At 47.1% G+C, this 23263-nt stretch overlaps 1 protein-coding gene across 1 annotated transcript in view; it reads right to left on the reverse strand.

The window, feature by feature from the left end:
- Window positions 1-22140, reverse strand: part of SLC27A2 (solute carrier family 27 member 2) — a 385293-nt gene extending 363153 nt beyond the window's left edge. Inside the window, exon 1 of the mRNA XM_069624975.1 lies at window positions 21468-22140. Coding sequence (XP_069481076.1) covers window positions 21468-21948 — 481 coding nt within the window. The 5' untranslated portion in view covers window positions 21949-22140. The remainder of the gene's footprint in view (window positions 1-21467) is intronic.
- Between the last annotated feature and the right edge of the window lie 1123 nt (window positions 22141-23263).

Raw genomic sequence — 23263 nt, forward strand, 5'->3', positions numbered from 1 at the left:
GAAACTAAATTGGGTCCAGAGGTCCAATCACAATGGCAATGGGGGGAAAGGGGGGCGGGGAGAGGGAACTCAGCACTGTGGAGTGCTTGAATGCAAACAAAACCAATCCGATGGCAAAATGATGCTGCGGCACACGAGCCAATTTGAAACAAACTCACCTCAGAGGCAGACTGCAGCAGAAATGCTCAAACACTATGAAGATATCTAGTTTACTCACCATCCTAGCCTTGCCAATTTCACGTAGCATCATTTTGGACCCAATCAGTGAGCTGCAGCTTGATTCCCTAGGCACAGCAAGCAAGGAACCCACACCGGAACGTACACATTTTCTCTTACAGCGACAAGCTAAAACCAAAAAGCAAAGGCAAAGTCAACAGTATTGACTTTTGCACAGGTGTGGGATATGACTTGTTCAGGCCCTGCCATAAGGGTACTTACCTGGCCATAAGAAACAAAAATCGGGAAAATTACGTGAATACCCGGGATTTTTATGTGACACCCTGCCAAATGCCCTTCTAGCATCCACAAACAAACCAAAACGGCTGCCTTTGCAAATGTTTGTTTTTCGCAGGTCTTCAGTGCACGGAAACTGTGTGGACACCTATTTTGCTTATAAATCAAGTGCCTGAAGACACACTTGGTTGACATTTGCATTACACCAGGAACACATTTGCAGCAGCAATTAACTCTCGGAAGACTGCTTAAAAATACGTTTTTCCAATTGCAATAGCATGTTTTAGAAACTGTTTTCCAAATCATACATTTCACAGGGCAAAAGATGGATTCAAATACTTAGGAATCTTAGATAAAACACATCTTCTGGAATAGAATATCTGTAAACAATCTAGGGAAATGGTGTTAAGAATAAGGCTCAAACAACAGAGGCACGCTTGAGTATTTAATAAGTCAGAGATCTCACGACAGCAGGCACTGCCCTCAGCGGCAGACTCCAACTGACTCCTTTTAGAATCATACATGAAGGAAAACACTCAACACGAATGGCATGATATCATAATGCAACTCAGAGCTTATCTAAAGAAAAACATAAATGGAACCAGCGAGTTCAGAACATACTTAACATTCTATTTCATAACTATCCTACTACATAAAGTTATTTAATAAAGTAAACAAACCCAACACATCTCCCTTACAATGTTGACAGGATTACTCAAGATAGTAGTGTTTCAACCAGAGGGGTTTGTTTCTTATTCTCTCTGAGTTTGCATCCATGTTACTATCCTTTTGTACATCATTACTCAATCCTAAGCCACACAACTGCTCATTGTCATTGCTATTTTCACTTGTTTCACGGTCCTCTGCTTCACCATTATTGTTACACCTTACTAATGTCGACATGGACCAACACTCTCCCCCTTCCATGATGACTACATTACCTCTCACTACAGCAATCTTCTTTGGGCCAATGAACTTACTCTCTATGCATTTGGGAGACAACCTGTGATTCTTGACATAGACCAGATCTCCCTCCTTCCAGGTTATCTCTCTGGATTAATTTTCTACATCAAACCTCTCCTTGTATTCGTTTTGTGCTTCTCTAATGAGTGTCATGATCTTATCTCTATCCACATTTACACTCCTTGCTAAGTTTAGCTAACCTGAGCAGAGGTTCGTACCCAGTTGCCTACCCTTGAGAGACATGAATGGAGAAATCTTAGTAACAGTGTGTGGAGTAGTGCAATAATTCGAAATAATTTCTCTCAACACCTTCTGCCAGTTCAAACCCACTGCCATGGCCAGCTGTAAACCCCCTTTCACGAACCTATTTGCCCTCTCCACCAGACCATTGGCCCTGGGGTGGTAAAGAGCTGTCCTAGAATGTTTTATACCAAATTTCTTGAGAAAAGCCAACATTTTATCAGAACAGAACTGAACACCATTATCAGAAATCAGTTCCGTAGGGAAGCCCTCTCTATAAAATACTTCCTCAAAAAAAAAAATAATTTCTGAGGTGGTGGCTTCGCGAATCGCCGTCCACTCAATCCACTTTGAGTGGTAATCAATTAGAACAACCAAGTACTTGAAATCATCGGCCAAATTCTGCAGTGGGCCCACCAAATCTACAGCAACTTTTTTTCCAAGGTTCATTGGGCACACTTACAGGTCTTATCGGTTCTTCTCTAACAACTTTGTTCTTATCACTTCTCTCACACTCCCTACAGTTCTTTACACACCCCTCAACATCACTGTCAACTCTTGGCCACCAAAAGGATTGTCGAAGATATCTCTTAGTGCCTCCCATGACTAAATGTCCTTGATGTGCTATGCCCACTAATTGAGGCCTGATGTTACGGGGGGGAACAACTTTACTACCTTTCCTGAGTTTGGAACCATCCTCCGACAGATTTAACTCATCCTTTATCCCATAGTAACAGTCAAATTTCTTTTCAATGAGATTCCTGTGAGGCCACCCTGTTTTTGTCCATGTTCTAACTTGTGTCAACACAACATCTTCACCATCAGCACCTTCCCATTCATCCTTACTTATAGCCTCATACTCAATTTCCGAAATGCTCCGTCCTTGCTCTACAATTACCTCACCGGCATCTTTACCTTCCACAGGTAGCCTAGACAGGCAATCCGCTACAACATTCTCCTTGCCAGGTATATACACAACCTTGAAATCGTAGGCTAATAGCTCTATCATCCATCTTGATATCCTGGGAGATCCCTTGGTCCATTCCACACTACCCAATAGCTGGACCAACGGTTTATGATCTGTTCTCACTGTAGAAGTTTGACCCCAGAGATAAAATTTAAAATGTGCAATAGCCCACAAGACTGCCAACACTTCTCTCTCTATAACAGAATAATTTTCCTCCGCCCCCCCTTAACGGTCTAGATGCAAAAGCAATAATATGTTCAACCTTCCCAGCATCATACTGAGATAACGCAGCCAACACTGTTTTCCTGCCTGCAACAGAACCCCCCAAGGAGGGCACTTGTATAATACACTCTTTGATCTTTTGAAAAGCCTCTTAACATTCACTTGACCAATCATACTTCACACCCTTCTACAGAAAGTCTCTCAACGGAGAGGAAATTTGTGGCAAAACCACTGACAAACTTATGGTAGTACTCTGCCAGCCCCATAAACAAATGCAATTGCTCTTTGTCCTGTGGCTGGGGAGCACTACTGATACTTTCAACAAGAGATTTCTTTGGAGAAATACCATCACTGGATATTTTGTGGCCTAAATATTCCACTTCCTTTACAGCAATTTTACACTTATTCCTTTGAACAGTTAATCCAGCTTCCCTGAGTCTGTTCAGAACAGCCCTTAGCATTTCATTGTGTTCATTTTCATTATGGGCAAACACCAAAATGTCATCCTGGAAAACCGTGACTTTTTTCAAACCCATAAGTACCTCTTCCATCACCCTCTGAAATACAGACGCAGCCGAAGCCAGCCCAAACGGCATGCGACCGTATTTAAAAATACCCTCAGGGGTGATGAAGGCGGTAAAGTGTTGAGACTCTCAGGATAATGGAACCTGATGATAAGCTGCTGAGAGGTCAATGACGGAAAACATCTTTGGTTCACCTAATGTAGAAAGAGTCTCTGAAATGTTTGGAAGTGGATGCCTCTCAACAAATATACTTTGATTTAAGCTGCGCAAGTTAACACATAACCTCAACTTCCCGTTAGTATTGGCCACTAGTACAATTGGGGACAACCATTCAGAGGCTGTCACTGGTTCGATCACACCTTTGCTAATAAGGTCATCCAATTCATCTCGAAGTTGACTCCTCATGTTCAGTGGCACTTGTCTCACTTTGTGCACTACAGGTGGTGCATCATTCTTGAGCTTTATGTGATGTTCAAAATCCTTAAGTTTCCCTAATCTTTCAGAAAATACTTCAGGAAATTCCCTGGTCCAGACATCCTCAATTTCTGCAATAGTTACTGGGTTGGGCGCACTTGCCTGTACTCTCACGCCCAAACTTCTTTGTTCCTCCCAGCCCAACAAAGAGGCACCCTTCTTGGCTACCAAGATGTTGGGTAGGCATTCCCTCTCTTTGTAGAGTACTTTTGCAGGAAATTCCCCCAGGATCTCTATTGCAGATTCACCATAACCGCAAGCCCTAATATCAGTGGGACAAATTATTGCATCACTCTTCTTTAAATTGTTCACTAAAGTGTCTTGTGATATTATGGTCCATGAGATGCCGCTCGCGCACGGCTCGAGCTGAGCACAGTTGTGCTTCCCTTGCAGGGAACTTCAGGACGGGCACCGCAGTGCGCACCGCCTCCCCCCCAACTTTGAACGACTGTCCCTCAACTTGCCTGGCCGCTCCAGAGGGATCCGCTGCTCTCCCCCACCTTCCTGCTCCTTCGCCTGCTGTCGTGCACGCAGGAAGGAGCGGGGACCAAAGCGATCCAGAGACACCATGGAACTGGGCGGCAAGCAGAAGGTCCTGACGAGGCCTCGAGGTGGGTCCGTGTGAAATAAATCCTCGTCGACAATGTTAAGAATAAGGATCAAACAACAGAGGCGCGTTTGAGTATTTAATAAGTCAGAGATCTCACGACAGCAGGCACTGCCCCCAGAGGCTCCAACTGACTCCTTTTAGAATAATACATGAAGGACAACACTCTAAACATGAATGGTATGATATCATAATGCAACTCAGAGCTTATCTAAAGAAAAACATATAAATGGAACCAGCGAGTTCAGAAGATACTTAACATTCTATTCCATGACTATCCTACTACATAAAGTATATTTAATAAAGTAAATAAACCCAACAAATAGCGTCTGAATGCAGCAGACGGGCGAAGTTCCACCTCCACTGCCTGCTCCCCACATTCGCCAATGCTACTTTCCACGCCATAACAATATGCATACTGACTAAGCCATTGACTGCTGAATAATGTGTGCAGTCTTAAACAGCGGATGGCGAACTGGCTGATGCTGTGGAATTATTTGATTTGGTTAATGATGTGTTGGGGCTGCAGTAGGAGTGGCCGGTTATTTGGACTGCTGAATGCATCAATTTAAGCCACTGACTGCACCTTTCCTACAAACGTGTTGTATTACTCAATTTGAACCAAGACACCCTCTCACTGGGTGTAAACACACAAAAGTCTCCCCTTTGTGTCAAGTGGTTTTGACACAAACACACCTGCACATGGAGCCTAGCTACTTCTGACCTGCATGCACAAAACACAACCAAGCCATCTTGCCCCACCATCCCTCCTAAATCAAACCCAATCCGGCCCCCTCCTGTTCAACACTCACAGCGCCATGAGACAATGCAAATGGCAGTGGAGTGCTGTATAAAACCAAATAACATAATGAAGTTCACTTTCCTGTTAGGAGAGAACTAAGTCTCACACGAGATGGTGCTATGAGCAATCTAAGGGGCAATTCAGTCTATGGAGTTTACTCTATAAATAATTATTATACATGGAGGCAATGCCAGAATGCAGTAAACCTTGCATGAGTGAGGCATGTTATGCAGTGCACACCCAGCAGAATCACTTCTCAATGATCCAAATGTCAATATCTCATGAAACAGGAGGCAATTTGGTAGAATGATTTGACCATAGTTATACAGATGAGTCAAATGGAGAGACTTGGCTGTCACCACAGGTTTTACGAGTTTTTCAGAGTTTGGGATTTTGTATGCTTCAGATCACACTTTTTCCCATTGGATCTTTAGTTTTGCTCCAACATGCAATGTTATTTGTAGAATAGTCTGGCAATAGATATGCAAGTAATTGTAATGTAAACGTAATTGTTTATTTGTACAGTGCTCATACACAAGTGAAGTGCGTCAAAGCACTTCAAGGCGGGATGTGAGTAAGAGAATACTGTAGTCATTCTTAGGCCTTGATTTTTTCAAATGATGGAACAGAAAAATAACTAGCTAACTAGGCCGGACAGCATTTCTCCTAGTGCAAGTGCATGAGGGGAGGGGAAACAAAGGGCGGGCAGACAAACAAACTTACTCGGCCTAGTACATATAGGTCATGCAAGTGTGCAGACGGGAGTGGGGGTGGGGGACTGGTGGGCCCAGTCAACAGGGCCATGGGTTAAGTGCAGAGTGGTACCCCACTCATGGAACGTGTATTGAAAGGGCAGTCGTGCGGAGCATAGTGCAGAGGCCCGGAGGCAAGTATAAAAACTTGCAGGGGTGCCTGGGACCGGTGGGGCTCTGGAGGTGCACAAGGTGACCAGTCAGCAGAAAATAAACAGTTAGGGAGAGAGGGAGGAGGGAAGCAGGAGAGAAAGGAAAGGAGGTTAGCAGGGGAGAGGGAGAGAGAAAGAGGAAGAGAAGAGGGAGGATTTCCAAAACTTAAGGAACGCCGGCTCAAGGTGGTGAGAGGCAGGGAGGCTGTTCCAAAGGGAGGCGCCTTCAGAGGATGAAGATCTACCCCCAAATCTCTGTTTTGGAAAACAGCTCACCTACAAAGAGTTGGAGGAGGGCGAACGGAGGGCTCTAGAGGGAGAGTATTTAGGAAGAGAGTGTTATAGATAGTGCAGGCACCGCACTTGTGCACAATGCAGAGGGTTTTGAACTTGATACTTGCAGCCACGGGGAGCCAGTGGAGGGATTTCAGCACCTGAGAGTTGCGGTCCCTGGGCTTTAGGCCAACGATAAGTCTTGCGGTTCTGTTCTGGATGAGCTGTAGTGGATGGAGAGTAGAAGTAGGAAGATTGAGAAAGAGGCTGTTGCATTAGTCCAGCCTAGAGCGAACCAGGGCTCTGGAGACGGTGAACCTTTGGGGGGGAAGTGAGAAAAGATAGAATACCTCTGAGGCAGTGCAGCTGGTAGTGGGACTTTCTGGAGATGCAAGAAGAGAAGGAGAGAGTGGAGTCGAGGATGACCCCCAGATTTATTGCCTCACTGGCAGGTGGGGGCAAAGGGCCAAGGGAGGCCGGCCAGAGTGAAAGTGGGAAAGCAGGAGCAGGCAGAGATTATTAGCAGCACAACAAGACTGAATTGTGGACATACAGGAATGAGCGAGGAGGCGGAGGAGGCCGAGGGTAGCCTGAAAGAGAGCTGCGTGTCATCCGCATAACACTGAAAGTTAGGGGTGAAGAAAGAGATCCTGTGGGCCAGAGGGGTCATGTAGACATTGAAGAACCAGGGGGATAGGTTAGATCCTTGGGGTACACCACAAGTAGAGAAAGTGATCAGGAAGAGAAAGGACTCAAGGTCCACCTGGGGCGGACGGTCGGAGAGAAAGGAATCAAGCCGCACTGGGGCCTGATCTCTGATGCCAAGGGTATCACGGAGATGGGAGATACGGATGTTGTGGTTTACCGTATCAAAGGCAGAAGAGAGGTTGAGAAGAATGAGTACAGAAGGAGAGTTAGAGACAAGATCTGAGAGCAGGTCTTTGCGGGTGTTCAGAAGAGTGAGAGGAGATAAGAGAATGATCAGTCCAGGCTAATTTCCTGTGAGCTCGGTTAAATTACACCTATTTGATGCTAAATTCGGGAGATTTTCGATCCTCCCGGTTTTAAAATTGTACAAACAGCAAATGATCCCGAAACCGATATACAGAGCCCAAACTACGAGTAGACGAACGGATTGGTTCAAATGAAAAGGTTTAATCTGGCGAGAGCTCCTCTGTCTACCACAGTCAGTTCCGTTCGTGGGGATACTCCATGAACTAGGATAGCTGCCAATTCAAATTATGATTGACTGGGGGAAGCTACAGTTGTTCACAAGTATGTTGTACCCACCGACTGCATCAATCTACGAGCTCAGTATGGAATAAGGGCGGTTGTAAGGTGTTCGTAGACTGGGCGTCTGGTTGTGCAAAAATATTAGAAGAAATCGGTATATCCTTAGATGTACTGGGATCCACGCCAAAATTGGGTAAAAGACAATTGTTCAGATATATGTGGCCAAACTAAGAGAATCCTTAGTCCAATATAAATATTTTGTGGATCACTTTGTCTGGACATCTAAAAGTTTTAACATGGCTGCTCCATACCTGAAAAAGCATTCTCAATGCACTTTAGGTTCAAAGTGCAGAGACTCAGGCTAAACCCATCACCGCCGTGCTCCTCGTGGCGATCCCGGGGCTACCCGTAGCTGGAGGAAAACTCCCAGCATCCAGCCATGCCCATACTCGCTGTGGCCACGGACACGTGACCGACGCGAGTGTCATACATTACAAGGACGGGAATGGCAGCAAGCCGGGACGGCGTCCTTTAAGGGAGGCGGGATAAAGCCTCAAGAGCCAATTGGAAGTGGACTGGGCTGGACGCTCAATGATTGCTGGGGGCCTGAACCCATCTGTTATGATAAAAGCGTGCCAAGCCGTCTGATGGGTTGTTCTCTTTTCACAGGATACGGAGAAGAGAGAGGAGGGAGAATCGGAGTGGTGGGCCTATCCGGATACTAAGCGATAGAACCAAGTTGGGACTAAGGCCAACATACTCTGGGAAGCCAAGACACTGGTGAAGCAAACCGGAAGGACTTGTTTATTTTATTTTACTTAAAGAAAACTACTGCCTTACTAAAGAAAATAAATATTCTTTCAGCATTCGCCTGTCTCCCGAGTGTAATTCCTCACAGCGCGCCAATGAGTGGAGAAACGGCGGTGGCACGCAAGTTACTGGGCTCAGTTTTCTTTCTGCACGTGTGTCACAGCCAGCCTTGAGCCCACGCACCGCCGACATCAGTCCTGCAACTGAACTTTGCCACTGAGACGACGTTAATCATAAATTAAGGAGAGGACAGGGACTCAGAGAAGGACGTGCCGCCTTTTCCCCCCACGAGGCGGGATCCTCTCAACAGGACCTTGAGGCTCAGAGTAAAGCCGTCGGGGCATGGAGCAGCAGAACAGCAGCGTGTGTGCCTCTGTGCCGGCCCCTCGCCTCTACTGCTTTATTTAACTGCAACACTGTGTGTGTGTGTGCACCTGTTAACCCAGCGCTGGGTTAAAAGGTGCACACACAAACACACACAGACTGCACCACGACGTGCTGTAGTGCCAAGTTCTTGTTCCAACTTCCTGGGACAAAAGCTGATAGGGTCAAGGCCGGCCCAGGCCCACCAGTGAAGAGGACGGTGCTCAGATACGCCTTTGCAATCATCAATAGGATGTGTTTGAGTATTGGCTTTATTTCAATTTAAATGTATCTGAACACAACCACCCCACCCCTACTAAGTTTTGCCTTGAGATGCTACATAAGTACGTGGGATAAAGTGGCATCATTCCATGGAGCGAAACGTGCTGACTGGAAAAGCCAGGTGGAGAAATGGCAATAATCGTATAGCGCAACAATGCCAGTGCTCCCTGAATTTAAGGGCTGTGGTGGTATGTGCTGCTATTGCATTATGGAATGAGTCTGAGTCTCTGCACCGGCGCGGAGGGAAATCTAGGGCTGAAAATCAGCTTGCATGTGTCGGAGGTGTCTGGAGCATGTTCACCAAATTTGAGTGGATCTGATCCTTTGATCGCAGAATATTTTAGGGTGCAGACCAAGCCATGTGGTCTGGGAAAGTAGCGCGGCGCGGCCGCCTGGAGTGGTGCATACATGTGCCCACCGCTGGGAGCTTTCCTGAGATCAGTCTGTGCAGCCCAGCTCCTCCACTGGGACCCCCAAACTCTTAGAGCAGACTGGCGTTCTTGATCGAGCTGCCGCTTGCGCCATACTTTTGCTCCATGGCTGGGGTGATCGGGTGGAATCGACGCCCGTGCTGTGGCAGCGATCCTCCGTGCTTGCCATTGCCTGGGCGAGGTGGTGACCCCTTGCGGTTCCTGCCCATCTGTGCCATTGGGGACCGAGCCAGGACTTTTGAAGGTATGTGTAGAATGAGGCCTCTGATGTAGTGCCCCAACCCTGATTTTGGGTGAATATGCCATCACCCTGGATTCACACTGAAAAGCATATACCTGTGGATTGCGGAGGAGTGCTGGCTGGAGCACTGGGTGGACTGTGTCCTGAATAATGCATGGGCTGCAGCTGAACCTATGGCAGTCCCGTTAACAACTGGAAGGTGTGGCGATGGAGGCAAGGGGAAGCCCAAATGTGGTTTGTATTTACTGATGCTTGCAGGCGTGGTGCGAGGTACTGTTGGAGAGGCTGAGAGTGGTGGTCCACATTTGACAAGGTTGCACCCACCAGACCTAGCGACCTTGCTGGCATCTCTAGTTGCATGTATCAGCAAACCTTGTAAACACTAGGGGGTGTTGTCTACATTGTTCAGGCACTGGTCTACTGCCGTTGGGTGGCCCCTGGACCCACTGATCCTAGCAAAGGGGGAGGAGTACCAACTGGGACGATGACAAAGGAATCTCAGAAAAAATAAGGCAACTCTGAACGTCTGTGCTGGGATTTTAACGTGTGAGCACTGGTTGCAGAATGCTATGAGACCATCAAGGGAGAGTCCTTTTGGGATTATTGTTTAAATTCGGACTCAATTAGGACACAGCTGGCGCTATATAGGGTCTGGGTTAAAGTCAAATGCTTACTACCCAACCAGCCGACCTTAGTGGAGACTGAGCGGTTCTTCAGGAATCCGACCTTAGGCCTGAAGTTGATGGCCTGACCATTACGATTGGTGCGACTGTTCCTTGGTTGTTCAGTGGTATGTGCTTATTTGTGTCAGGTACCTTGTGTGTTGGGGTACACACGATATGTATGGAGGTGCCACATATCAACCTCTGTATGGTATTATCCTTGTACTGTATTGTCATTGAATTTTATTCTATTTCATTTTTACATATTTTTACATAATTCTTATATTTCATATTTAATGTCTTGATTGTATGTATGTTTGTACTACGTTATTACACGCATTTGTATTGTTTGTGTAAAGTTCAGATTTGAACTAGTTCACAATAAACGTATTATTATTAGTATTATTCTAGAATGCTATTTAGGCGAGCGCCGGCCGCCATCGTGGTTACTCGTCATGCCACCCTCCAGCTGTTTAGGACCACAACTCGCAGGACTAGGTCTGCTGGGAGTTGAAGTGTAAAGCATCTGAAGCCTAGGGCTTTGTACCCAGCCACAATGAATGGAATGGAGAGCGGACTGGATTAATTGTACGCAGTGTTGGAAGAGCAGGCATATAGAAGGGTTATGTAGCTGCAAAAACACGCAGCCAGAAGTGCAGGAAGGGGTGGGCGTAGGTAGAATAAGTGGTATGGAAGAAAAGCAAGTCACCTATGAGACCTTGAGCGCTCGAGCTCGACCCCTATGGAATGCCCTAATACAATATATATATTTTTAATGTGTGGAGCAAATTAAGGCGTGCCGCGTCAGGTGTTGAATGCAGCGTGCGCACGGCTGTTGTGAGGGGTATGGCATGCACAGCTGCACCTGAAATACTGTAAAAGGGGCCAGGAAGTGAATGGGCTCAACAGGGGTGCAGCTTCTGATTATTATGACTCCTGCCCCAAAGGGTACCATATGCACAATATGTATCATTACTCCTATGGGGGTCAAATGCAACCCCGCACTGCTTTATTACGTGCCTTTGAATTTTAGGTGTTTAACATTCCTAAGAGGCTTTTTGACACAGTTTGTCTATGCACCTGCAGCAAAATAACAATCAAAGGCTGATTATCACCATACAGCTCTATTCAGACAAAAGAGCTTGTGTTGGTAAGATAAAACGAACTGAGTTAATTAAAAGGAAAGCGTAAGTATCAACTCCACACTTTCTTCTGTTGGTCACCACCGGCTCCGATGATCAAGCACTGCGCGTTTCCCAGAGTCACAGCCCCCCTGAGACACACAGGCTGCGCCCCTGGGTCTGCAGCGCCAGTGCCGAAATGAACTCAACAACAAGTTTCTTTTGACATCAGCAGGCAACGTAGCCTTTCTTATGCTTGATGGTGAATTTCCAACTGAAAGGCCAGCAGTCACCTTACAAATCTGTGACAGTTAAAGCGAGCAACACAATAAAGCACGCTTTGAAGATGTGTTCATACCCATAAGGTCTAATCGCTTGATATGCTAAAAAGTAAAGTTTGCTTGATTTATTGTTGAAAGAAAGTAAAAGTAAAGCGTACGAGTAGGTTGGTTGCACACAGAGCCCCTGCTCTTGTAGCAGAATGTATTTTGTTGCAGTCAAGGGGGCCAGCGCTGTGCAGCTCCGGTCCACAGCATTCGCTGGGGGGGTGAAGTGCACAAGTGCCTAACCGCAGACTTGTGCACCCCATGATATCAGGTGGCACTGTGCCTGTTCCCAATATGACCCCCCCAGCCACTGTGGGATAGCATATCTCTGCCATCAGCACATGGGGGCAGGGGGTCCTCTTGCAGATGGGGGATACCTGTTGTCCATAGGGTAAAGTCAACAATAGCTGAACGTGTGTGCTTTTAATCAGAAAACCGGTGTGGGCATGCTGCGTGGTACTCTAATAGGTAGGTATGTTGTGATTGGCTGGGCCTAACAACCAGTACAGTCAGTCAGCGACAGCCACTCTCTAAGATTTTTGGTGACTTTGCTGGTTCTGGATGGAATGCTTTTAATCAGAAAACTGGAGTGCAAGTACTCCCCTTTTCAGATTTTGGGTAAAGATGCAGCACTAGAATGGTAATGCATATGCTCCCCACAAGTGGAATAACAGGTGTTCAATGTTGGTAATCAGGTTTTGTAACACACTACAATTCTGCAGCCCTTTTATGGTTGGATGTGTACATGAAACAAAAGAAATAGACTTGTTTGAAAGTCTGAGAGTGTGATACTAGAAATGTATAAGCACTTGAAACGTTGTGTTCCTAAGCACTTTCAATAGATACAGGAGGATGATCAGGTAGCAGTGTTTGCCAATGCGCTAATGAAACCATTTTAAACTAAGCTGTAGGTTCTGAAAGAGATGAATATCGGAGATGTCTGGCTGTTTTGCGCAGGAATAATGAGTCCATGAAACAACTGCAACACGTCTTACTGAGAGGTAAGCCTGAAGGTAACTTTTCGAATCAGAAGAAAATGGGGTCAATCTGGTAAGAAACTACATTTTAAGTTTTATGATCAGAACAGTGGAGGAAGAGCAACTGTATAAGAACACTTGTTCTCTGGTGAAATATTCTCCCTCTCTCCCTTTCTATCCTGGCTTTCACTTATCCCTACACCCGCCCATCCGCCCTCTCCTCCCAGAATGTGATTTTGCTCTGTAGTCATGTTGAAATAACAGGGCAGATCCACATAAAGAGGGGATTTATCATTTGGGTTCATGCACTTCCGTGTTAATATGGGCCTTGACACACTGCTACATAGGATGATTCATTCTTGTATTAAATGTGTGTCATATTACATTGATATTGTAACCATATTTTTCTTAGTGTACTGAGGGATAATGCCTTAGGATGCCACTTCCTGTGATGTCACGTGGGGGTGGGGTCAAATGACATCACTTCCTGTGATGTCACTTAGGGCGGGTGACATGACATCATTTCCTGTGATGTCACTTAGGGCGGGTGACATGACATTTCCTGTGATGTCACTTAGGGCGGGGTGTGATGTCACTTCCGCTACCCCTGAAAATTTAGTGAAGTTGCGTCCCTGGTAGACTTTACATATTTTCTGCTAATTAACGCATACACCAAGATCTACAGAGATAGTTGTATTTAAATAAATGCACTACTTGTACAGAGAGGGTACGCATACACATGTTAATGTGTTCATTTGCCAATATGTGTATGCAATATTTTTGATGAACTGTAATTTGCTAAAAAATATTCTTAATTAGCACCAGGGCAGATGCAGCAGTCAATCATGTTGCTTCAAAGCCAGGATGAATTACCCAATCCTGCCTGAGTCTGTAGCAATCTGCTCACACCTGCCCCACCATCTTCCCACCTGCCTACACTGCCCCCAGTCCGCCACTTCCCATCCACTAAACCCTCCTACATCCCTGCTGGTTTCCCAGGCCGCCACGCCATTACACCAAAGCTCCAGGGCTGCCATGGAAATGAAAAGGAGGTTCACGGGGAGCCCCGTGTTCCATTTGCATGGCTGCCATATATGGGCAATGCTGTAGTGCCTCACAAAGCGAGGCAGGGTAACTGCTGTTACCATCAGCAGGCCTGGAGAGGGGCAGCACAACCCCCCCCCCTCTCTGCTCCTCTCCTCCTCCCCCTGTCATAGAGACACGCAGTCTGCCAAGCACAATGCTGAGAAAGGGTGAGGTGTGAGCAATCACCTCACCCTTCCTTCATGCAGCTAGGTGCTAAGCATCCAAGGAAGCCAACAGGGATCAGGTTGAAAGACCTGCCTCCCCCGGGGGGCCAGACAGTCGGCTATCCGGCCGGGGGCTGACACATAACAGCCCCCACTACTATACATATCAAAGACCCAGGGCTCCCCTGGGTCTTATAAATACAGAGCGGCACGCTCTGGGAAAACACAACTAGTTTGTGGACCCTGAACAGGGACCCAAACACACAGGAGGTGCACTGTTGACTCAGTGCCTTCCAAACCTTTGCTTCTTTACCACAAAACCCTCCCACCCTACAAAAAACGGGAGAAGAACAAAGTAAAAGAAGTACAGGACACTGCATGGTGTCCACAACAAGTCGTGGGACATAAGAAGGCGGGCACGGGCCAGAGGGGTAACACCAAGACCCGGTGCCCAAAAGTATTGTGTATTATCTTATGATATGTGATTATTGTTATTGGCATAACCATATCTGTACAATAAAAACCTACGGCCTTTTATTGCCAACACTTGACAAACAATGTGTGAGCCAAATTATTCTGGGTAAGGGTAGGTTTCGGCTAAGTACTGTGATGCATGCATATGGGTTCAGGAGTTATTGGGTGAGTATTTATTTCTACTAACGGGTTGTAGCGTGTGGCTGATTCATTTAAACACATGCATTAGTAGCCCCCTGGTTTTGAAACCGTGGGTGCAAATAGCAATAATCACCCCTTTGCAGACATCAGGGCCAGTAACATCACCAAGGCCCAAAAGTCAAAAATCAATAGCAATTCATAACATTGACCTGAAAACAACCTTCTAGAAAACTTTGGCATAGCAACAAACCAAGAAGCAAAAGACATGAACATTATTTTCTGCCCCCTTTTATTTATTTATTTATTATTAGTTTTATTATTATTATTTTTTAAATATATATATATTTTTTGGTTTTTTTTACTGAATTTTATTATTAAATTTTTTTTTTCTCAATATATTTTTCATTATTATTGTATGGCTAATTGTCTATTGTATCTCTTTGTTACACTGATTTCTTCTGTTAATATTTAATAAATTGGTTTAAATATAAAACAAAAAACAAAAAACAAAAAATACATCACCAAGGCCCGAGGTCACAGATTTCTGGTCCCATTGAAAGTATAGGGACTCTTACGCAGATGGCATTTTCTGAAGGGGTGGCTGAGCCCCGGAGCACCTACCTACTCAGCGCCCCACCAAGGCCTGGCATTAAGGTCCAGGGATGTCATTTAGGGGATGCCAGGGGTCGCACCTGCGACACCTGAGGTCTCCCTTGCTACCCCTGTGGTCTCCCTTGCTACACCTTAAAAAAAAGTACCTTTTTTTCTTTTTTCTTTTTATTAAACTGAGGCTCCTGGGCTGTGGCCAGCAGCTTGTGGCTCTTTGTTTCTGGAGTGGCTGGTTTTCTGCTAGCTATAGCTGGTAAGATAGCTCAGTGGGTTAAACATTCTCTGCTGCAATGTGTGTGTGATATGCAGGTTGCAGGTTTGACTCCTGGTAAGGTCAACTCAGCCTTTCATCCTGCTGAGTTTGATAAATTAGTGCCAACACAGGTTGGGTGATATTGTATGTATATTTGTTCTATATGAAGTACTTAAGCATAAGTGTTACATAGTAACACATCGTTATCGTTTGGCCTTGGACGTCTGCTTGCAGTCACATTAATTTGGTAATATGGGCCTATACGCGCTGATATTAATGATACATATGGTGATCCATTTGTATAAATATATATCACTTTACAGTGATATCGTAACCATATTTTTCGAAGTGTACTTAGAAACATTGCTATGTGATGCCACTTCCAGTTTTGTCAAGGGGTGAAAGGTTGTGTTCCATCGCTGCCTGTGATGTCACTTCGGGGTGGAGTCAAATGACATCACTTCCTGTGATATCATCAGAAGTCAAGGGTCATCTGATGTCACTTCCGCTACCCCTGGCATTTTGGTGACATGACGTCCCTGTAATAAGGCCCTCATTTGATTTAGGCCAATAACGGCCCATCAAGCCTGCGTGGAGTGGAGGTGATTATAGTTACAAGAAAGTAGACGTCGGGTATTGTATGGAAAGAACATGTATACCTTACACTGAACTGAGGGGGTTCAGTAGGTGCGATAAAAAGGAGGCTTCCATAACCCGCGGTGTCCCACAAAGTATAGATTCCTCACCAGTACTAGCTGTCACAAATCAATATAAATTGGACCAGCGGAACTGGGAATAGCCACTCAACACATTTATCTGTTTATAAATACCAATAAATGCTCAATTATCAGTTGTAAAAACTTTTATTTTCATATCAAAATTCATATAAAATACTCATAAAACGTACAAAATATCTACAAATTCCACTTATACTGATTCACTCCTACCATTCATTCATTCATTCAACTTTTTGCTTCTTTATCAACCAAATCAATGGCATATATGTCTTCATGGCCTCATATTAATCAGCCTCCAATTCTATTAACACAATGAAAAAAGTCCTCTCTCAAATTGTCGGATGATTCCGTCCATGTGCTCCTACTCACATAGACCTACGTAGGTTCCGTTGGTCCTATTTAAATTGATTACTGTATAACGCCTGAAGGACCAGGGACCTTAATCAGGCACCCCTTCTGTTTATAAAAACTAGCTGTCACAAAACCTTCACTGTCTTCCTCAATCCAAATGTAGTCACGTGCTAGCCGGCAAGCAGTGCATTTGAGAATACACGTGGTCTCCATGGGAATAAAGGTGCCTGGGCAGTTACATGCCCATGCATGCACCCCTACCATGCAGATTCTACTACAAGACCACATGTGCATTAACCCCAGAGCCCCCACACAGCACGTGCAGAACACTATCCCCCAATATGTACAGATTCCCTCAGGCAGTCCGCCGCAGGTGACTGCATAGCACAGAAGGAGCACTGCATCTCCCCGTGCAAGACAACATGAGCCAGAATACACCTCACCTGACTCCTCTAGAAGACTACCAGTCACAGAATGCACCCACCTCACTCGGATGTCACCACTGGACTACATGACCCAGAATGCATCCAGCCCCACTAGACGTCGCGTCACAGAACACATTCATCAGTGTACTGACACGGCTCAATGGCCTCCGAGTCTTCGTTCTGTGATTTGCTGCATACTCAGTCTGCAGCACTCCCAGACTAATTGCTGTGAGCTGGTGGATGGTATTAAGGCAAGGCCGGGTGTGCTGCAGAGTAACAATTTGTCGTGTGGTAATAAAGGAAGCCATGTGTAAAACATCACTGCCCTATAAAACAATGGCAATTATTCACATGGATCTAAAATGCAAGCTTTTGGGTGAATGGGCCTACTCGAAGTGCATTGCTCTGTGGCCAGAGGTGAGCATCCAAGGACTGCTGCTAGGTGGCGAGGAGGCGTGTTAACAGAAATACCTTTTCTACTATTACATTGGAAGACTTGCAAAATCTACTAGCTCACTCGTATTGGCGAGGAGGTTATATGAAAGGCGAGTACCATTTGTGTGGCACGCGACCTTGATGGCGAGTACGGGGTTGCGTGTAACCTATTTGACGTTTGCAGTAAATGGGAAATGAAAGAGTCACTGTGCATGGCTGTCCTTTGTGGGGGGGGGGGGCAGCATTGAACCAAATATTAAAAGTGCTTATGGTGGCATGCACCATTTTATTTATTTGATTTTATTAGGGTCGGATATACGCTTGTATACGAATTGACCGAATGAGAATTGCTCGCGGGAGAATTGACCGAATTTCAAAGGTCAATTTTGACATATATGCGGGTGGCAACCACGCGCAACTCCCCACCCAAACCAAAACCCCCTGCAACCCCCCACCCATTCATTTTAAATAATGTAATTAACAAAAACCAACCCTATATATTTGCATAAATGTACAATTGTGCAAAAGGTCAATTAGGACCATTGAAATTCGGTCAATTCTCCCAAAGGTCAATTCTCCCCGATCAATTTGGGCAATACCGGATATATACAGGTGCCAGATCACACAAGTGCTTCAATTTTACAGAAAGCACTGGTAAATATGTTGTCACCGGTGGGGTTGGGTGCATTTCACTTAGGTCGAATAGGTAAACTAAGCAACTCGCCCTGCGGCTCTAGTGGGATGTTTAGGAATTTGCTAGGCCTGCATTACAGATAAGGGTTTGATCTTGCACTATTGAAACCCACCATAACATTAATGCTATTCATTAAGGGAAGGCAGGAGAAGACAACGAGCCATCCCATGCCACATGGAGGGCACGTCGTGCCCACGCGGCTAATGCACCCGCAACTTGCATAGCACAGCTCTTGTAGGTGTGATTTTATGGTTTCAAAAGCATTAGCTCTGGCTTCTGTACAACTCTTCAGTCAAAGATTACACACATGAATACACCAATAAATCGCATATGTACAGAGAGACCTAGCCAATGCCAACCAGGCAACACATTTTCTGAAAGTTCAGAAGAATGTATTGTAAAGAGCTAGTCAGCAGAATTGTAGGAGGGTTGTGTTCCATTTCTAGAAAGTTATCAACATTCTGCCGACAACAAGGGGATTTGATTGCAGAAATATTAAGCAGAGATGATACTTCAGTTTATAACTAGAGTCCAGGGTTGGTGTGCCGGATGGGTTGCGGTTGCCACTACCAGTTTAATGTTACTTTTGGAAACATAAAATGTGAAACCATTCATCCACTCTCAAAATTGTCGTTTAAAAAAAAAAAAAAGTAATGTAACCAACCAAAAATTGATGAAGGCTTTATTATTCCATAGTATTGTTTTCTAAAAGGGCCAAAAATGAATACGTTTCTAAAAAAAACTCCCACATAGTTTGACACATTTGCACACATGTTCACGCCAAGAGAGCCCCCCCCCCACCCCCCTGCAAGGGTCCAGGGGAAGGCTGGGCACCAGTGAAGGCCCCCGCCCCTGTTTCACGCCAGAGACAGACTCTAGAGACAGACTCTAGACCAGGGAAGGGAAAGTTAGGGGGCATTGTAAAACCGATAGTGCCTGCAGTTCTAGTGGCTCTCAAATCAGAGTCTCTGCATGGGCCCAGCCCCTGAAAAAGTGCATCACGGCCACGAGGAACGTGAGGGCAATCTAGTAGGGTGCCACTATTGGGTGGTGGGGAGGCTGGGTTTCGGAAAAGCTCTACAGAATGGCACAGGTAAGGTGGCGGGCGTATTGGACGTGGCCTAGAGTGGGCCACAGGTGGTAGCCACACTGGGCACTCTCTCATCCAAGCATCGACGGAGCCTAGGCTATATATCACCCTGTCCATTGACCTCTGCTGTTACATTTGCCCATATTATGCAGCGTGCTGCTTGATTGCATGATGGATAATCAGTCAAGACTGACTTCAAGGCCACACCAATAGGATGCGCGCACTTTCTGGAGGCCACTTAACGTACTATCTCTCCCGATGCTGGTGGGCGGGGGGAGCTCTTGGTTTGGGAGTCAGGATTGAAACAGATTTGTTGTTTCACATGTGTGAATGCAAACATGCCTGTGTTTTTTAAAAGGGCTTCGGGAGGATTCCAAGTAGATCCACTTCCCTGATAAACATTTCACATTTCTTCAGATACTGGCAAAGTGTCTAGCCTGAGAGGCCAGTTTGGAACAAATTCATTCGTATTTCCACAGGTGTTAACACAATCCTGCTGTGCTTCAAAAGGGGTGGTGAGGGGATTTCAAGTGCCCCCGCCCCCAAAGCACCCTTTATCCTGCCTGCCTGAACAAAGGGGCATAACCCGTGCATCTGTTTTGGAGCAAATGCGCCTGTTTCTGAATCCCACATTCTTCACTTTTGGTTCCGATGTGTGTCATGCCTTCCTATGTTCTGCACACTTGGAAATCCTCCACACAGAGCCTTCTCTTCGGGCATGCCAGCGTGCCACATTGCGGGCAGGCGATGCTAGTCCAGTCCTGGTTTTCACTCTGAATTCTGGCACTCGGGTTTATGGTGGGGAAATCTGGGACAGCAAGACCCAGAGTTCAAAGTTAAAACTATGACTAGATTAGCATCTGGCTAAAGGAATGGGGGGCGGGGGTGTATTCTGCTTCTGTGATTCAGTGCAGCATACAAGACCACTCCGACAAAGACCACCCGGTTCCCCAAAGGTGGCCAAATGGGTCTGGCTGCTGATCTTCGGCCCTTCCAGCACCTGCTACTTTCCCTTCCCTTTTCCACTTCCCCCCTGCTGCGCTCTCCTTTCCACTCCGCCATCCCCCCTTCCCATGCACGACGGATCCTTAAGGCATCAAGGCGCTTGAGCCCATCTCTGGCGCATCACGGCGCCATGCACCTACCGGTGCCTACTTGCTATTCGTGTACCAATATTCTACCGCCCCAGCTACAGTCGTCACCTCTAACATGTTACACCCCAATACTGGCTTACACACAGCTTGGCTGAGGTCAGCACCTTTGAGGCCAAAGCTTAAAGAACCCGCACGCGCTTCTCCTGCCCAGGTCTTGTGAATAAATAATACATGTTCGCTGTCTATGTTTGCTGCAATTCTGCTCTCCTGCTTTACCCATCCCCCTCCTAGCAGGTTGCAACTCTGGTCTGTCCACCCCCCTGCGTGGGGGGCGGCAACAATCCACTAACCCGTGAACAGTGCTAGTCACTGGGAGACCACCGCGGCAGTAAGGAACTGCATCAAAGAGTGTTTACATATGAGAACTTGGACAGCAGGGCGGTAGGTTTGTGGTCATCGTGTGCACTTGCTAGGACACAGTGGCCCCGATGCATGCAATATTAGCCTGGTTCAAAGTGAATTTTCACTGCGGAAAAAGCGACTTTGCACTGCCAAAACAAACCCTAATTCATGGAACTGTGCAAAGTGCATTTTTGCAGTGCAAAGTGCATTTTGAACTGCAAAAAAGACTAAGCGCTGACTTTGCCCGGACTTTGCACCGCAAAAATACACGTTGCACGGTTCCATGACCCAGGGTTTGTGTGGGCAGTGCAAAGTCACTTTGAACCGGATAAATATTCCATGAATCGCCCCCCCCCCCAGTGTGTCACGCCTTGGGTGGTGCACACAGTGTGTATGCGTGCGTTGTGTATGCCACGTCGTGCGCCAGAGGCAGGGTGAAATGGCGCACTGTATCAGAGACCCGATGCTGGTCGTGCTGCTTGTTTACTCTTTCCTGCCGCCCCGATCCAGGGTGAATTGGCTGTTTCTGGGTTTGTTGAGAAAGGAAGTGGGTGGCAACATCGCAAGCCGTTGGCAGCGCTCAAGGCGTGGGTGCAAAAGAGATAAGGCGCGCAAGCCTCGGGCATCAGGTGCTCACCTGCGTCCGCGATAAGGACCTTGGCTCGGCTGCAGAAGAAGCAGTGCAGCAGCGACGCGCCGCGGATGTTGTAGTTCAGGCAGGCCACGGAGCAGCCCAGCTTGGACAGCCCCAGCCAGAGCCAGACGTAGGCCGGCCCGTTGGGTAGGAAGAGTGCCGCGCAGTCGCCCTCCTTCAGGCCGGCGTGCTTCTGCAGGGCCCAGGCCACGCGGTTGCTCCTGCGCTCCATCTCGGCGTAGGTGATGGTCTGGTCCAGGTAGAGCACGAAGGGCTTCTCCGGGGTCTTGCGCACCTGCTGCAGGAAGATGTCCAGTATGGTCATGGGGGGCTTGCGCTTGGACAGGGCGCGTACGCGCAGGCTGAAGCGAAAGAGCGTGACGAAGGCCCTCACGTCCTGCAGGAGGTAGGGGGAAAGGCGGCTGAGCAGCAGGGGCAGGAGGAGCAGGAGCCCCGCCAGCCCCGTGAAGAGCAGGGAGTACATGCCGGCGTGCGCGCACGGCGCCCGGGGTGGGGGTACTGTCCGAGTGCAGAGGGACTGGGGGCTGGGTGGGGGGTGGGGGGAGCACGGGCTGCGCGACTCTCTGAGGAGTTACAGGACTAAACTTGCACCCCGGAGCCGAGGTTGCGCACACACGCACGGACAGTGCGCATCTCAGCCGATAAAGTGAGCTGTGAAGGAGGACGCGGGCTAGGAGCAGGAGTGACTTCCACACCCACTCCAGCGCCGAGGCACCTCCCCGACAGGTTCACCGACCTCTCTCCTCCGGGAGCGCCAGGCCCCTGCAGCAGCGTGCGTATGTGGGAAGGAGGGGGCATGGGGGGAGTTCACGCGCGCACCGCCACTGTCTTGCAACGCTTGCTGATTACACGTGGGGACTGTTACACACAACCCCCTGCACGATGGCTTCCCCTCAGCCCTCTGTGCCACCGCCGCTCGTGCCACTTTAACCCAGTGTAAAGGTCAGTGGGGAGTATCTGCAGCCCTCAGCGAGCGGCGTGCCACGTCATACTTGCCAACATTCTGTGACCAAAAAGTTTCCAAAATAATGCTGAAATCACAGGAAAATACAAAACATAGATTGTTGGCACCACTGAAGAATTCTAAAATACACAACCCTTCAAACAACAGAACACAACACAACGTGGAAAGAGGTACAAATGTTTAAAATGTATACTTCTGAATGGTAAGTTAACACCAAATTCAATGACCTAACTTCACAGAAGACAATCACACAGAGCTGACAGGCAACGTGTACCACTGCTCTGTAGCAGCAGCCTGGGAGTGCATTCTTATTCCTGCAGTGCAACACTGAACGACAGACTGATACCCTCCTGCGTCTGATAGGAAGATGCTGTGTTATGGTGGCACACTCTGCCACTTGTCTTCACTGGTGTTCACCAAACGTCTGTCTCTGCAAGAGTGCAGTGCTCTGCCACTTGTCTTCACTGGTGGTTCACCAAACGTCTGTCCCAGCAAGAGTGCAGTGCTCTGCCACTTGTCTTCACTGGTGGTTCCCTGAAAGTCTGTCCCAGCAAGAGTGCATTGCTCTGCCACTTGTCTTCGCTGGTGGTTCAAACGTCTGTCTCTGCAAGAGTGCAGTGCTCTGCCACTTGTCTTCACTGGTGGTTCCCTGAAAGTCTGTCCCGGCAAGAGTGCAGTGCTCTGCCACTTGTCTTCGCTGGTGGTTCACCAAACGTCTGTCTCTGCAAGAGTGCAGTGCTCTGCCACTTGTCTTCACTGGTGGTTCCCTGAAAGTCTGTCTCTGCAAGAGTGCAGTGCTCTGCCACTTGTCTTC

The sequence above is a fragment of the Ambystoma mexicanum genome, chromosome 11 (genome assembly GCF_040938575.1).
Source record: "Ambystoma mexicanum isolate Mex_15411 chromosome 11, UKY_AmexF1_1, whole genome shotgun sequence".
Classification (NCBI taxonomy): Eukaryota; Metazoa; Chordata; class Amphibia; order Caudata; family Ambystomatidae; genus Ambystoma; species Ambystoma mexicanum.